The sequence below is a fragment of the Zonotrichia leucophrys genome, chromosome 1, assembly GCF_028769735.1.
Source record: "Zonotrichia leucophrys gambelii isolate GWCS_2022_RI chromosome 1, RI_Zleu_2.0, whole genome shotgun sequence".
In the NCBI taxonomy this organism is placed as follows: domain Eukaryota; kingdom Metazoa; phylum Chordata; class Aves; order Passeriformes; family Passerellidae; genus Zonotrichia; species Zonotrichia leucophrys.
In genome coordinates, this window is record NC_088169.1 from 95,109,901 (window position 1) to 95,123,256 (window position 13,356).

Consider the following 13,356-nt stretch of genomic DNA (forward strand, 5'->3'; position numbering starts at 1 on the left):
AGTCTCTGTCTCTGAGGCTCTACCACCTTCCCACAGTTGTGCTCATGGGTTCCCCCAGCAAGTAGAGCATGCTGCTCAGTTCCCTTCTGCTCTGACTGCAGAAGTAGCTGCTGTAGCTTATTTTGATCCCTATTTAAAAAAAACCCAATCATTAGGAAGTGCATAGCTTTGCACTAACCTGAGCATATCTGAATGGACATAATCATGTTAAATGCTTTCAGAAACAAGTGGGGAATGATGGGGTAACAGGTATATTTATAAACACCCCACTTGAGTCCCATGACTCGGTGAAAATACTTGCCCACTTGCCACCAGACTGAAATAGCCAAATACCAATATAGATATGCTCCAACTCCAGAGCACACCAGTAGCCTCAGGACAATCACATGAAATACAAAGATCAGAAAGCTACAATAATGTTGTCCTTTTCCCCTCCTTCCTGATAAAATATTCAGTGAGGGGTGCAGGAGGCAAAGGTAGCAGCTACAGCATTGACAGTAAATACAACACAGAGTCATGCATGCCATACGTGATTCCCTCACCACCCACTGGGTATGACACTCACATACAGGAATTAAAAAAGAAAAAGACAGCATATATGAATGTCTGCCCAGGCTCAAAGTTTTACAAGCAATACATCTTGTCTCAATGTGAGATAATATGTTGCTAATGATATAGTAGGGGAGATATGAACGGGTGGATGGAGGAAGTGAGGTGGCCATAAAACTCTTAGGCATTGGCTCACCTTCAGACCATACTTCTCCACTACAAGTGGTTGAACTTTTTCCTTCAGGAGAAGGAAAAAGTCATCCTTCTGGAAGGAGGGTTTGGCAATCAGTGACTGGACTGACATGCTGGCTCCTTCACTGCTTTGCAGTCTGTCCTTTGCTCAGGACACTCAGACACTGCACTACCTGGGCAAGTGAGAGTGAGAAGTCAGTGGGTGAGAGCTCTGATTGGTCCCTTTCTGCAGATTTTTGAGGTGGAGCACCTTCCTCTCCTCACTATCCTCCCCTCATATCAGAAGAATTAGCAGTCCTATGTCATGGGCAAAGGAAGTCTTGAAGAAAGATGAGGCAAAATCTAAGAGGGGTTTTGGCACCTACACCGTGGCTACAGCCTTAAGTAGATATTTGCTGCTCTTCTGTTCCTCACAGACATATTTTGGTGGCTGCCACAATGACCATAAATCACTGCTGAAGGAGTAATCCCACTCCCCTGCTCCTGAGGCAGTGGGATTACTCAGTGCCAAGATCAATGGTGTTTCCATTCTCTAGGGACTCCTGACCATGGTTGCTCTGAACTCCTACAAATGGTACCAGTGGAATAATATGAATATTGTACACTTCTAGAGCCTGCAGCAACCATTGTCCATTTCTATCACCTTGGGCCAAGGGGTGTTCCCTCAGGGTTCTTCACTCAGTTCCCAGATGTCCCAGTCTCCAGCTGCCCTACTCTTTCCTGTATGAGCAACTGTTGGTAGAAGGCTTATTATGATTCAGCAGCACTTTTCTGGTCTTGCAAGCTCTAGAGTCAGTGCCCCAGCATCCAAAGGGAAGGGTTTTTATAACGGAAACTTGTTAGCATCAGAGAGGAAAAAAGGACAATAACCTATTTGAGTCTGAGAAAACTGGGGCAATCAAGGACTTGTCTGCCAAAGCCTTTTCACTTCACAGTCACTGCCAGGACATGTCAGAGTAACTATTCAGTTCCACTGCAGTCCCAGCAAGGATCTGGGACGCAGAGCAGCTGCAACATCACGGCACCTGAGTCACTGAGCACCTGCATTTTATCCAGGCTTTGCTGGATTTGCAAGAACTTACAAGAATCCGCAAGAAAATTTGCAAAGTTTCTGCAGTCTTTGAAGTTTCTTGCTTGATATGTGAGAGTGATGGCTCTTTCCCTCTTGCCAGCCTGATGGCTCTTTCCCTCTTGCCAGCCCCAGCTCTTGCTGAACCCAAGGAGGACACTTGTCATTTGAGTTCTCAGAGCCTGCCCACCCCTGCAGGGCTCAGTCTTTGTGCAAGTGGACTGGAATTTTGGAGCAGTTGCAAACACATTTCTGGCATTCTTCTTGCAGTATGGGGGCCACCCCATTCAAGGGATGCCAGATCAAACTGCTGCTACATTTTATATCAAAACCAAAGTGCTGTTCCTTTTGCACTTACCTTTCCTCAGCAAAGGAGTGACTCTGACTCATGTAACCGGTGTGTTCCAGCGAAGCTGCTCCTGCCAGCAGCAGGAGTGCCCGAGCACACTGACTCAGCTCTTTCTGGACAGTCACATGTGACTGGCAAGTACAGAACAGCATCCTCTGGGACACCTTGCATGCAGCAGGAACATGTGCTGACTTCCTGTCCTTCCTCTCTTTTCCATCCCTCTGGAACTTTCACACCACAGGGCTCCTTACACTACCACATCCAGCACAAGGCTGTGCACACACATCCCTGTACCCCATTTGTGCCCAGGCACCCCAACCTAATGCCCACGTGGGGTGTGTGTCCCGTGGCTGTCCAGCAGTCCCCTGTGCTTTGTAGATTCAAAGTAATCCTGTTTCCCACAAAATGTCTCAGTGGGGCCTCAGTAGCCCCTCCATGTGCTGGCCCAGGTGACAGGGTGACAGGAATGCCACAAAGGATCACTAGAGCATCACATTGCTCTGGACACAGCATCAGCCATGGGTTGCAGCCATCAGCTGGAGCTAACAAAACTGGATGTCCACAGCTGTGCAAAGCACTGCTTCCAGCATCAGTGCCCCACAGTGAAGGGCCATACCCACTTCTCAAGGACTGGATGCAAAAGGTTGATAAAACTTTCTGTCTCCTTGGGCAGAGAGGAAATGGACCCAAAAACATGCATCTGCAAGTGCAAAATGCCTGGAAAAAAGGGAGAGAAGGAGGGAGAGACAGCAAATATCTGAACTGTGACTTTTGTTATCTCTGCAGAAGACCTTTTTCTAATTTTCTTCTTTCTTTGAAAAAAATAAACAAAAGCAGGCAGAAGAACATGTTTTGTCAAGTTCTGGCCTGACTTGTGCAACAGTACTGAACAAAGGGAAGTTTGGGGTGTTAAACTCTCCCAGCACACCCACTGCTAATCCTGTACTGGGGTACAGTCCCCCCATTCCTCTCCCCTGACAAACTTTGCTGATTAGTTTCTGTCTTCATACCCAGGCTGACCTCTGCACCCTGATCTCTAAACAGTGACCTCATTGCCTTGTTCAGCTGGTGAGAAACTACAGTAAAATGGAAGAGGTAAACAAAGTGGGGGGAACTAATGGCCAGAAGATTTAGGAGGTAGGAATCTGCTCCTTGCTATCCTGCTCCCATTGTGTGCCTGAGCTTGACAAAGTGCAAGCTGAGCCTCAACAAGCTCTTTTCTGTGACGGTTCCTCTGGAAACTCAACCCAGTCCTCCAGATGGTGACTTGGGACAGACAGCCTGCAAATTATATGCTAATAGTACTAGACCCACGCTCCTGTCACTGCTACAAATTCTGTGTAGTACTGGAATTCACCCACCTTCTGCTGCAGGAGCTCTTCATTCCCAGCCCAACAGTATCACCAAGATATAAATATTAAAAACAAAGGCCTGTGTTGTCACAGAGCTGAATTTGTGTCCACTCTGTGCAGCCAGCAGTGTGCCTACCTCTACCTGAGCTGCAGTTCATGCTCACACTGATCAGAGAAATAGCATTAACAGCACTCTGCCTATGAGGAGAATGTTCAGTACTCCTACACAATGCAGCCTTCAATATCCTCCTTTTGGGATGTGTTTCAAAGTGTCCCCTGACCCTGACAGACACCTCCAGGTCCTGGCCAGCAGCAGCTCAACTCACATTTGTCTTCCCAGACACTCAGTAAACACCTTTGTGTCCTTTTTCTTTAGAGGAAGGGGTCTTGCTGAGCTCACCCTGAAATATATCACCCTGGACAAAAGCGCTGAAAGGTTCAGGAGCTCCAGGGGGTGGTTCAGCAGGGAGCTGGGGCCAGCTGCCTGCCAGAACCAAAACTATAAAGGCAGAGAGGGGCTGGGGACCACATCCCACACAGATGCTGCAAGTCCTGCCTTGCCTACCACCAGCCCTGGGCTAAGAAGATGCTGGGGCTTCGGTTGTGGCCTTGCTCATTTTTCCTCTTCTTGGTTCTGCTCTCTGCCAGCGTTCAGACTGTGTCCTTACCAAGACAGAGACTACAGGTAGGGGGGAGAGAGCTGAGGTTGATTTCAGGAGGGGAGGAGGCGGAGGGAGGTTGTGTTTGAACCTCGAATGAGAGGTGGTCCCAAATTCCAACTACAAGAAGGCTGCTGTCTATTCTAGTTGCACTCTGCCCTTCAGCAGCCTCAGCTCTAGGGTGACTTTATAATCCAGCCCCTAAGGAGCTCCAGCATTTCAAGACAGGAAACAGACATAAGCTTTTTAGTGCTCTGCAAAAGCTTTTAGCAGTGAAGAGCCCAGTCCTTTCTAAGCCCACTCTGTGTCAGCAGGCACCAGATACTACAGTCACGTCTCTCGTCATGGTTCTGGGTCTCATATTTCAGAGGGAAGATGCATCCTGTTGGGCCAGGAGTTTTGCTCCTAAGCTCAGTATTATCCCCCTTAAAGACCCTCTTTAAGGCCAAAAGCCCTGTCAGGATACCAACTAAGGGCTTCTTCACTTGAATAAATCTTTATCCTCAGCAATTACAGCAATAACATTTTTGACTTTGCAATCTAGCCAGCTTCCTCTTACCCAAACCCTAACCTGAGCCCCAGCACCTTGCCTTTACATCACCCTGGGAAAGCCACAGGGAAATAGTCAGGACATGAACTAAAATCACAAGACTCAGCCTGCTATGACTCACCACTTTCTCTCCTCACTGAGGATGCCTGTGTCCGCTTCAGATAACTTGCTACCACAAAGAGCTGCACAAAGGCACCCTCAGCCTTAGCTCAGCATCCATGTGAGAGACAGATGTAGAACGGCTCCTGCAGGCTGCTTCCATGGGCAGCAGTGCCATCCCTCCACTGCACCCAACACACCCCCCAACCCTTGTCTCCCAGCAGTGCTGAGGGCTTACAGTCAGCACAGCTAACCTAGAGGATTTCCAGCAGATGGGGAGTCCCTCTTCCCCTCACCTGCTCTGCTCCTGCCTCTCCCTCATCTTTATCATGGTCCTTTGAGGCAGGACCATCCTTCCCAGCAGCCCTCTGATAAAATGAAATAGTGCACAGCAGCTTGAGCACATAGAGATGCTCAGCATCCACAAGGAGCAAGGACTGAAGAGTTACCTTCCAAATCTGGGGCAGGGCAGGACGTGTGTATGGTTTTACAAGCGCAGGGCAATCTGCCCGCAGGCAGAGCTCACAGCAGCTGTCTGCCTGATGCTTTGGTCAACAAAGTCATTTCAGACAGTGGGAGCTGCTGGTCAAGCCCTTCCCTGTGTCTGGATGCAATGTGACAGGCACAGTGCTGTGAGCAGGCATCACTTTATATGTCCTGCCTGAGCCCTCAGGAGAGTAAGGGCAGTGGGGTACCAGGGGACACAAGGCTTATCACCCCTCTCTCCTCCATTTATCCCAGATGCTCCTTTCACGATTGCTGCCCTTGGAGCCCGAGTCCACGCTGACCGAAGAGGACACGAAGGAGGGGTCCAGCTTTGGTCCTCAGCTGCTCTCCTCCACTCTCCCCTTCCTCCCATCTGGGGCTAGAGCCGCCCGTCCATCCCTCTGGCGCAAGAACCTCGCCAGTCGCAAGTGGGCACTGCCTGGAGAGTGGGCCTGGAAGGCCATGCCCAGGGGTTGCTTCGGGCTGAAACTGGACCGAATCGGGACCTTCAGCGGTTTGGGGTGTTAGCTTTGGAGGGCCTCCGAGGTGAGAGGGCCAAGAGCGTGGGCTCGAGCAAGCGGGCAGGGAAGGAGTTCAGGGCAGAGTGGAGCGCACAGACAGACAGCGACGGGATGGGGCAGCGGTGCAGGCTGTGGGGCCACCACCTGCCAGCCGCCGGGGCAAAGGCCGGCACCGGGGACGCCTTGTGCTGCCGGCGCGGTGCTGGGGCCCGGCCGGGGCGAGAGCAGGCGGGCGGGACGCCGCTGGGCGGCTCACCAGGCCCGCTTCTCCGCATCCGGAGGGCACCCAGCCTCGGGAACCTGCACGGCTCGACAACCCGCACGGCGCACCGCTGCGCGAAGCCCCGAAGCTCCCGCCCCGAAAACGGGAGGCTGCGGCAGTGAGGAAGCGGCGTGGCGGTACGAGGAGGAGCTGCCCGGCTCCGTAGCTGCCCCCCGCGCCGCTGAACCCCCGCTCCGCCGGCAGCCCCCTCCCTGTTCCCCGTGCCCGAGGACTCGCTTATTAAACAAGCTGTACTCATTTGCCGCGTCCGCGCTCGGCGGTGGCTGCCCCCGGCCGGGGGGCGGGCGGGAGGCGGTGGCAGAGCCCGCCCGGCGCTCCCGGCCCCACGCGCGGGGCCGTGCCGGGCCCTGCCGGCGCCGCCGCCATTCCGCGTGGGGCGTGCGGCACGCGCGGCTGCGGCGCGGTGCGGCCGGGGGGGCGGACACGGGTGAGGTATCGACCGGGCACGGGACACAAGGGCCGCGCTGTTCACCCCGGCCGCACTCTGCCCCCGCCAGAACAAACACCGGGGCCTCCTGTTTGCGCTGAAGCTTCCCCCGAGCCTGCCTCGGTGGGCTGCGGCTGGGGCACCACCGACCCCGGCACGAGCTCGTAGCCCTGCTGCTGTGCCCCGCGAGCCATCACCATGAACTGGCCTTTAAGAAAAGGTTGTAACCTCAGCTGGGTCTAAACTTAGCCCCTCAGCAGCACCGGGAATAGCAGTGGTTTAAGGAGAGTAGGGTTACGTTTGAGCTGCATGACCCCTCTCTTGTCCCCCACCCCAGGACCTGCGTGGTTCCCCCAGCCTGCCCACCCCCCTCCCTTATCCTTAAAGCCCTGCTCAGCGGAGCAGTCAGAGGGGCATTCCAGCTCCCACCACCCCCACCCGCTCTGACAGTCGAGATTTGCATTCCCACTGGTCCCACACCTTCCTCCGGGATGGGAGATTTGGGATTTGTGCGTGCTCTGGGCGTTGTACCTAAGGCGGGTGTGTCCCGCCGCACCTGCCCCACACGGAGCCGAGGGATGGAGGCGGCAGGGCTCGGTGAGGGAGCCCAGCATGAGGGGCGGGGAACCGGGCAGCGGCCATGCCAGGAGCGCTTCCTCCTCGCAGGCAGCCAGGGAAGGCGGGCCGAGGCGGCAGACGAGCAGGATTTCCGCCGTCACGTCCCGCGGGCAGCGGCAGCAGTGCCGCAGTGCCTCATTAAGATGGTGCTCACGCTGCCGCCCGTGGCCTGCTGGGGCAGCGCCCGGCCAGGGGCCCCGTCCAGAGCACGCCGGGATAAACCCATCCAGAGGGGGGTCCCAGCCTGGAGACGGGAAAACTCCCAGACAGTACCTCCCGTGCCGGGGGGTATAGGGAGGGATCCGCTGATCCCTCAGGGTGACCCGAGCATCCCTGCAGCCCCTTTGCCCTTGCAGCCATAGAATCATGGAATGTGAAGGGGTTGGAATAGACCTTAAAGATTATCCAGTTCCAACCCCCGTGCCACGTGCACGGACGCCTCCCACTAGAGCAGGTTGCTCAAGGCCTTATCCATCCTCGCTTGGAATACTGCCATGGCTGGGGCATCCACAGCCTCCCTGGGCAACGTGTTACAGTACCTCATCACCCTCACAGTAAAGAGCTTCCTAATATCCATCCTAAATTTCCTCCCTTTCAGTTTGTACCCAACACTCCTTTTCCCATCACTACAGCTCCTGACGAAGAGTCCCTCTCCGGCTTCCCCGTAGGTCCCTTCGGATACTGGATACTACTCAATCCAATTGGGCAGAGGCTGCAGCCGGGGCGGGTGACTACCTGCCCTATGTTACCGGGTGAAAACAGCGCATACCATCCTCCGGAGCAGCAGCGAGCCCGGCGGGACCAGCCCCCGACCTGCTATCACCCTCCCTGCCTCCTCTGGCAGGCGTACAGCCGCCCATCCCCGCTCTGGGGACACCTCCCCGCAAGGACCGGTGCCTTTTTCACCACCGCCATCAACCCCCTTAGGGTGGCTCGACGGGAGGGTGATCGCTACGGAGCCTGTGTTCCCAGAGCGGGGCCTTTGTTAACGGGGGGCGGCGGGGCGGGGGAAACAGGGGGGCTCTTCGGCAGCCGCACCCGCAGCACGGGCGCACGTAGCCCGGTCCGGCCCTCGCGCTGCCATTCGACGGCGTCGCGGCGGGGCGGGCCCCCGCCCTACCCTCACGCGGCTATAAAGGGCGGCGGAGAGGCGCTGCGCCACCTCCTCACTGCGCGCCGGGCGGTTCGGAGGCAGCAGGTAACGGGCGGGGCGGGGGAGATGCGCGGGGGGAGAGAGCGGAGGCGGCGGGGGGTGGGCGTGCAGAGCCCCCTCGCCACACACCCGCACCGCCCACCGGCAGGGGGTGCGGCAGCCCCCGGGCGGAGCGGGGCCGCGTGGCGGCGGGGCCCACGGGCACAAAGGCGGCGCGGCGCAAAATGGCGGGGGCGGCGTGAAGGGGAGCGGTGAGGCCAGAAGGGAGAGGGGTGTGAGGGGGGAGATGGTCGCCGGAGGAGGAGGGGGGGAGGGTGGATGGTTGTCGTGGGGGAGGGGGAGAGGTGAGTTAATCGCCCGGGGCGGGGGAGTGATCGCCCGGGGCGGGGGTGGGGAGGGGGGTTGGTTCGGAGCGCGGGTCCCCGCTCTCCCGTTCTCCTCGGCCCCCCCCCCCCCCCCGCTGCCCACTCGCCCCTCGGCGCGGGCGAGGCGTTAACGGCGGCGGGTGCGGGCACGACCGCCGGGGGTAGTGGTGGTTGCCAGTTCCCCTCAAACCCTACCGGTGTTTCTGCCCGCAGGAACATCCCGAAGCGGTAAAGATGGTGAAAGTCGGAGTCAATGGGTGAGTGCCGGGGCCGACGGGACCAGCAGGGATCTGGGGGGGGTTGCGGGGGGGCCGGCAAGGTCGCCTCAAGGGCGCGGGGGGAAGATTTGGGGAGAGGGAGAGGTTGAATCCCGCCGGTCCCGCTCCGCCGGCGCCCCCCGGGGCAGAGAGCGGTGCTGCTGACTCATTTCTCCTCGGATTCGGGGTGACTCACTCCGGAAAGGGCTGCCGTTGCTCGGCTGCCCCAGTTTCCCTCCCCATTCCCGGGGATCCCTGCAGCCCCCCACCAAAAGGTCTCTCGGTGGATCGTGTGTCGATGGCGGCCCCGGGGCTGTGACCTTCTCGTGCCGGGCCGAGGAGTAACCGGATCCCCGGGGCTCTCAGTAAATTTAGCGATTGACCTTTCTGGGGCGGGGGTCGCTCTTAATCTTTAACCGGGGTGCCTTGGCCTTTGGACGAGCTGCAGGACTCCCTCCCGCCCTCATGGGCAGGGAGCAGCCGATGATCCCGGGGGAAGGCTGCCAAGGACTGCCTCCCATGCCCAGCTGGGCTGGTTCTCTGTTGCACCTCCTCACCCTTGTCTTTTTCTCTCCAGATTTGGCCGTATCGGCCGCCTGGTTACCCGGGCTGCCGTCCTCTCTGGCAAAGTCCAAGTGGTGGCCATCAACGATCCCTTCATTGATCTGAACTACATGGTGAGTTGCTTTGCAGTGCCCCCTCTGGGCCTTTCTGAGTAGGGCTCTTCTGGATCTATTCTGGTAACTTCCCAGGGTGTTAGTGGATGATGGCAGCCTGGGTGCCTGACCTTCCACTCCCCCTCTCTTTATTAGGTTTACATGTTCAAATATGACTCTACTCATGGCCACTTCAGGGGCACTGTCAAGGCTGAGAATGGGAAACTTGTTATCAATGGGAATGCTATCACCATTTTCCAGGAGTAAGTATCTCTTCCCAGTTGCTCCTCTGGAGATTGAAAGCAGGTGTCTCATGGAGCAGCTTGTAAAATTTTGTCCCTCCTTAGGCGTGACCCCAGCAACATCAAGTGGGCAGATGCTGGTGCTGAATATGTTGTGGAGTCTACTGGTGTCTTCACCACCATGGAGAAGGCTGGGGTGAGTATGCCACGGAGGCACAGGAGGGAAGGGATAGGGCTGCTTTCTGCCTGTCAGGCATGCCACTATGTACAGAGCTGCTCAGGATGAGGCTGTGAAGGAGATCTGAAGAAGCAAGCTTGGAAGGATCCTGAGTTATGTAATCTCTTATCTCTCTCTCTGTCTCTTTCTCCAGGCTCACCTGAAGGGTGGTGCAAAGCGTGTGATCATCTCTGCCCCCTCTGCTGATGCTCCCATGTTCGTGATGGGTGTCAACCATGAGAAGTATGACAAGTCTCTGAAAATTGTCAGGTAAGGAGAGAGGAGTGTGCTTTCTGGCCTGTAGCTCTCAGCAGCTGCCAGGGGTCTCACTTCACTTCACCCTAGTGGAAGTGTTTCCTCTGGCTGATGTGCCTTTATCTCTCTACCCCAGCAATGCTTCCTGCACTACTAACTGCCTGGCGCCCTTGGCCAAGGTCATCCATGACAACTTCGGCATTGTGGAGGGTCTCATGGTAGGTCTGCAGCTTGGTGCTGAGCAGAGTGACCTGCTACAGATGCCCTCGTGTGAGAGGGAAAGCATCTGTACTCCCTGTGTCACCTGGGATGCTCTTTTTGGGGAGTACTGGCTGTGTTCTTACTCCTGTGCTCTTTCTTCAGACCACTGTCCATGCCATCACAGCCACACAGAAGACAGTGGACGGGCCCTCTGGGAAGCTTTGGAGAGATGGCAGAGGTGCTGCTCAGAACATTATCCCAGCTTCTACTGGAGCTGCTAAGGCTGTGGGAAAAGTCATTCCTGAGCTCAATGGGTGAGTATTGTCCCTTCTCAGGTGTCAGGAGGAGGCCAAACATTGCTACACTGGCAGAGGAGTGCCAGATGCTGCTCCTTACTGACTCATGTCTCCCACAGGAAACTTACTGGAATGGCTTTCCGTGTGCCAACCCCTAATGTCTCTGTTGTGGACCTGACCTGCCGTCTGGAGAAGCCAGTAAGTGTTGTGGATGAGACCCTAACAACTTCCAGATGTGCCCCTGCTTCCTCTAAGCTCTGTTGCACCTGGAATTGCCCTCTCTGCACCCATCTTGTCCTTTTTGGGAAAAGAGCACCTGCTGGGTGTTGCCATATGTGTCTCCTCCCTGTCTCCAGTGGGCATTTTGTGTGAGTTGGGATCTGATGATGTTGGATCTGTGTCTCCTCAGGCCAAGTACGATGACATCAAGAGGGTAGTGAAGGCTGCTGCTGATGGGCCCCTGAAGGGCATCCTGGCATACACAGAGGACCAGGTGAGCAGTGCCTTCTCTCTCAGCCTGCACTTACTGGCTCTTGCCTCATCTGTCCAAAAGGCTGTTGGCAGCAGCTTTGCCAGGGTCCTGGTTTGGGCACTTGGGATAGAGACTGTGGGCAGCCATATGCATTCCAATTTCTTGTGTTTCAGGTTGTCTCCTGTGACTTCAATGGTGATAGCCATTCCTCCACCTTTGATGCGGGTGCTGGCATTGCACTGAACGACCATTTTGTCAAGCTGGTTTCCTGGTAGGTGCAGCCCTGGAGAATCTGGGGGTTGGCACAGACAGGTTACAGACTTGGGTGTCCTGCTGCTTACCACTGGTGATCCAGGTGGATACACAGACCTCCAGTCTCACCGTGGAGTGAGATGAGAGTGTTTCTTACCTGAAATTACTGTAGCTACCTCCTTTCCCCCAGAGGGTAGATTGGAGTTCAGTTGTGTGGGATGGGGCAGAGGAGCAGGAAGAATGGAAGAAGGGGTGCAAGAAATGGGTCAGCCCTGACACGCTTGTTTTCTGTCCCCAGGTATGATAATGAATATGGATACAGCAACCGTGTTGTGGACTTGATGGTCCACATGGCATCCCAGGAGTAAGCTGAGCACACAGCCCCCCCTGCTGCCTAGGGAAGCAGGACTCTCCTTTGTTGGAGCCCCTGCCCTTGTTCACCACCGCTTAGCTCTGCATCCTGCAGTGAGAGGCCAGTTCTGTTCCCTTGTCTCCCCCACTCCTCCAACTTCTCCCCGAGCCTGGGGGAGGTGGAGAGGCTGATAGAAACTGATCTGTTTGTGTACCACCTTACATCAATAAAAGTGATCACCATCTGACAAGCCTTGTCTGTCTGTCTGTCGGGGGGAGGTGGGGGGATGAATGTATGTAGTGAGCAGCTGCAGGCGCCTGCATGGCACAGTCTCTGCCAGCTGCCATGAGAAGCTGGGGAGTGCAGCCTGCTGAGCTGTTTGTTCCACGTGGGAGAGCCTAGAGTCCAGCCCAGGAGCCAAAACAAGGTGTGGATGGTGCAGGGCCATGCTCCACAGCAAAACTCTGCATGGTAGGATGGGAAGCAGCTCTGGCTCCATCCACCCAGCTCTGGATTTGCATGTCTGATGGGCGCATGCAGAATAAAAGTGCTGAGCAGATGACTCGTGCATTTGGTTTGGTAAAAGGGCACAAGAAACAAATTAATTCTCCTTCCTTAGACTCAACAGGGGGACAAGGAAGATACTTGCTGGTGTTAAAAGGCAGGTATTTCACTTGCTCTGCCTTTGGAAATGAATTGGCTTTGCCCCAGAGGAAATGGCTGCCTAGGGACGTGTGGGAGGCCATCATCCGCATGGTGGTGGCCAGTCTTAATTCTGGCTTAATTCTGTGCGTAAGGAGGGGCAGTTGCAGTTAAGCTGCTGAGCAGCAAATCTCTGCAAGGTGAGTGTCAGCCCTCTGCCTCCCTGCATTAGTTCTGGGAGCATGAATGCCGCTGGGCAGTGACAGAGCCTTCTGTGACCTGTGAGCACCAGGACAGATAAGCAATGCACTGTACAAAATCACGTGGAACTCCATTTTTAGCAGCTTAATTTAGCATCTCAGGGCTGATGTGTTCTCTCCCTGGCAGGCACGGTTGGAGCTGTTGTCCGGACCCCAAGTGCTTTAGACCCTGATCTGGATGCTGCAAGGACGTAAGCTGGAGGATTTAAACTCTCAGGATCAAGGTATGCTGGACACGGTTTCCCAGAGCCGCTTATCTCCAGCAGTTGGGCTGCGTAAGAATTAAATGTTTGCTGGACTAGAGGGCGATGACTCAAAGTTATTTTGCAAAGAGAAGAGGTTGAATAACCTGCCTCTGGATAGGAACTGGGATTCTGAGCAGCTTGATAGCCCTAGGACAGCAGAAATACTTGGATTACACCAGAAATGGCCCCGTCATTGGAGCTTTAGGTAATTCTGGCGTCAAACGGGAGCTGCCCTGGTGCTGGAGCTCACTGGAGGCAGCCCTCCCATGGAGCTGGCTTTCTGCTGGGGGGGCTATGTAGCCTGGAGACCTGTCAAGATTGCAAATGAGTCTTGGGT

The 13,356-nt window shown here is 55.6% G+C and overlaps 2 protein-coding genes across 4 annotated transcripts; both read left to right on the plus strand.

The window, feature by feature from the left end:
• The first annotated feature begins 3,186 nt into the window (after positions 1-3,186).
• On the plus strand, positions 3,187-5,833 carry LOC135452800 (C-type natriuretic peptide 2-like). Of its 2 annotated transcripts, none has more exons than XM_064723229.1 (2): positions 3,187-3,254; positions 5,561-5,833. In XM_064723229.1, the coding sequence occupies exons 1-2, from the start codon at positions 3,246-3,248 to the stop codon at positions 5,831-5,833; spliced, it is 282 nt and encodes a 93-aa protein (XP_064579299.1). In that variant the 5' UTR covers positions 3,187-3,245. The 2 variants fall into 2 exon arrangements, with proteins under 2 accessions (XP_064579299.1, XP_064579293.1); XM_064723223.1 differs by lacking the exon at positions 3,187-3,254 and adding an exon at positions 4,070-4,196.
• An 886-nt stretch (positions 5,834-6,719) lies between these two features.
• Positions 6,720-12,122, plus strand: GAPDH (glyceraldehyde-3-phosphate dehydrogenase). 2 transcript variants are annotated; one of them, XM_064723214.1, is made up of 13 exons: positions 6,720-6,756; positions 7,823-8,352; positions 8,886-8,929; positions 9,507-9,606; positions 9,742-9,848; positions 9,933-10,023; positions 10,199-10,314; positions 10,436-10,517; positions 10,663-10,814; positions 10,916-10,994; positions 11,206-11,289; positions 11,442-11,539; positions 11,819-12,122. In XM_064723214.1, the coding sequence occupies exons 1-13, from the start codon at positions 6,735-6,737 to the stop codon at positions 11,886-11,888; spliced, it is 1,575 nt and encodes a 524-aa protein (XP_064579284.1). In that variant the 5' UTR covers positions 6,720-6,734; the 3' UTR covers positions 11,889-12,122. The 2 variants fall into 2 exon arrangements, with proteins under 2 accessions (XP_064579284.1, XP_064579276.1); XM_064723206.1 differs by lacking the exon at positions 6,720-6,756 and adding an exon at positions 7,100-7,133.
• Positions 12,123-13,356: the final 1,234 nt, after the last annotated feature.

Excerpts from the sequence above, each read along its gene's own strand:
- LOC135452800 (XM_064723223.1), top strand. The coding sequence starts at position 4,098 with ATGCTGGGGCTTCGGTTGTGGCCTTGCTCATTTTTCCTCTTCTTGGTT. Across the intron at positions 4,197-5,560 it reads TACCAAGACAGAGACTACAG|ATGCTCCTTTCACGATTGCT; the intron begins GTAGGGGGGAGA and ends CATTTATCCCAG.
- GAPDH (XM_064723214.1), top strand. The coding sequence starts at position 6,735 with ATGAACTGGCCTTTAAGAAAAG. Across the intron at positions 10,024-10,198 it reads CCACCATGGAGAAGGCTGGG|GCTCACCTGAAGGGTGGTGC; the intron begins GTGAGTATGCCA and ends CTCTTTCTCCAG. Across the intron at positions 10,518-10,662 it reads GCATTGTGGAGGGTCTCATG|ACCACTGTCCATGCCATCAC; the intron begins GTAGGTCTGCAG and ends CTCTTTCTTCAG.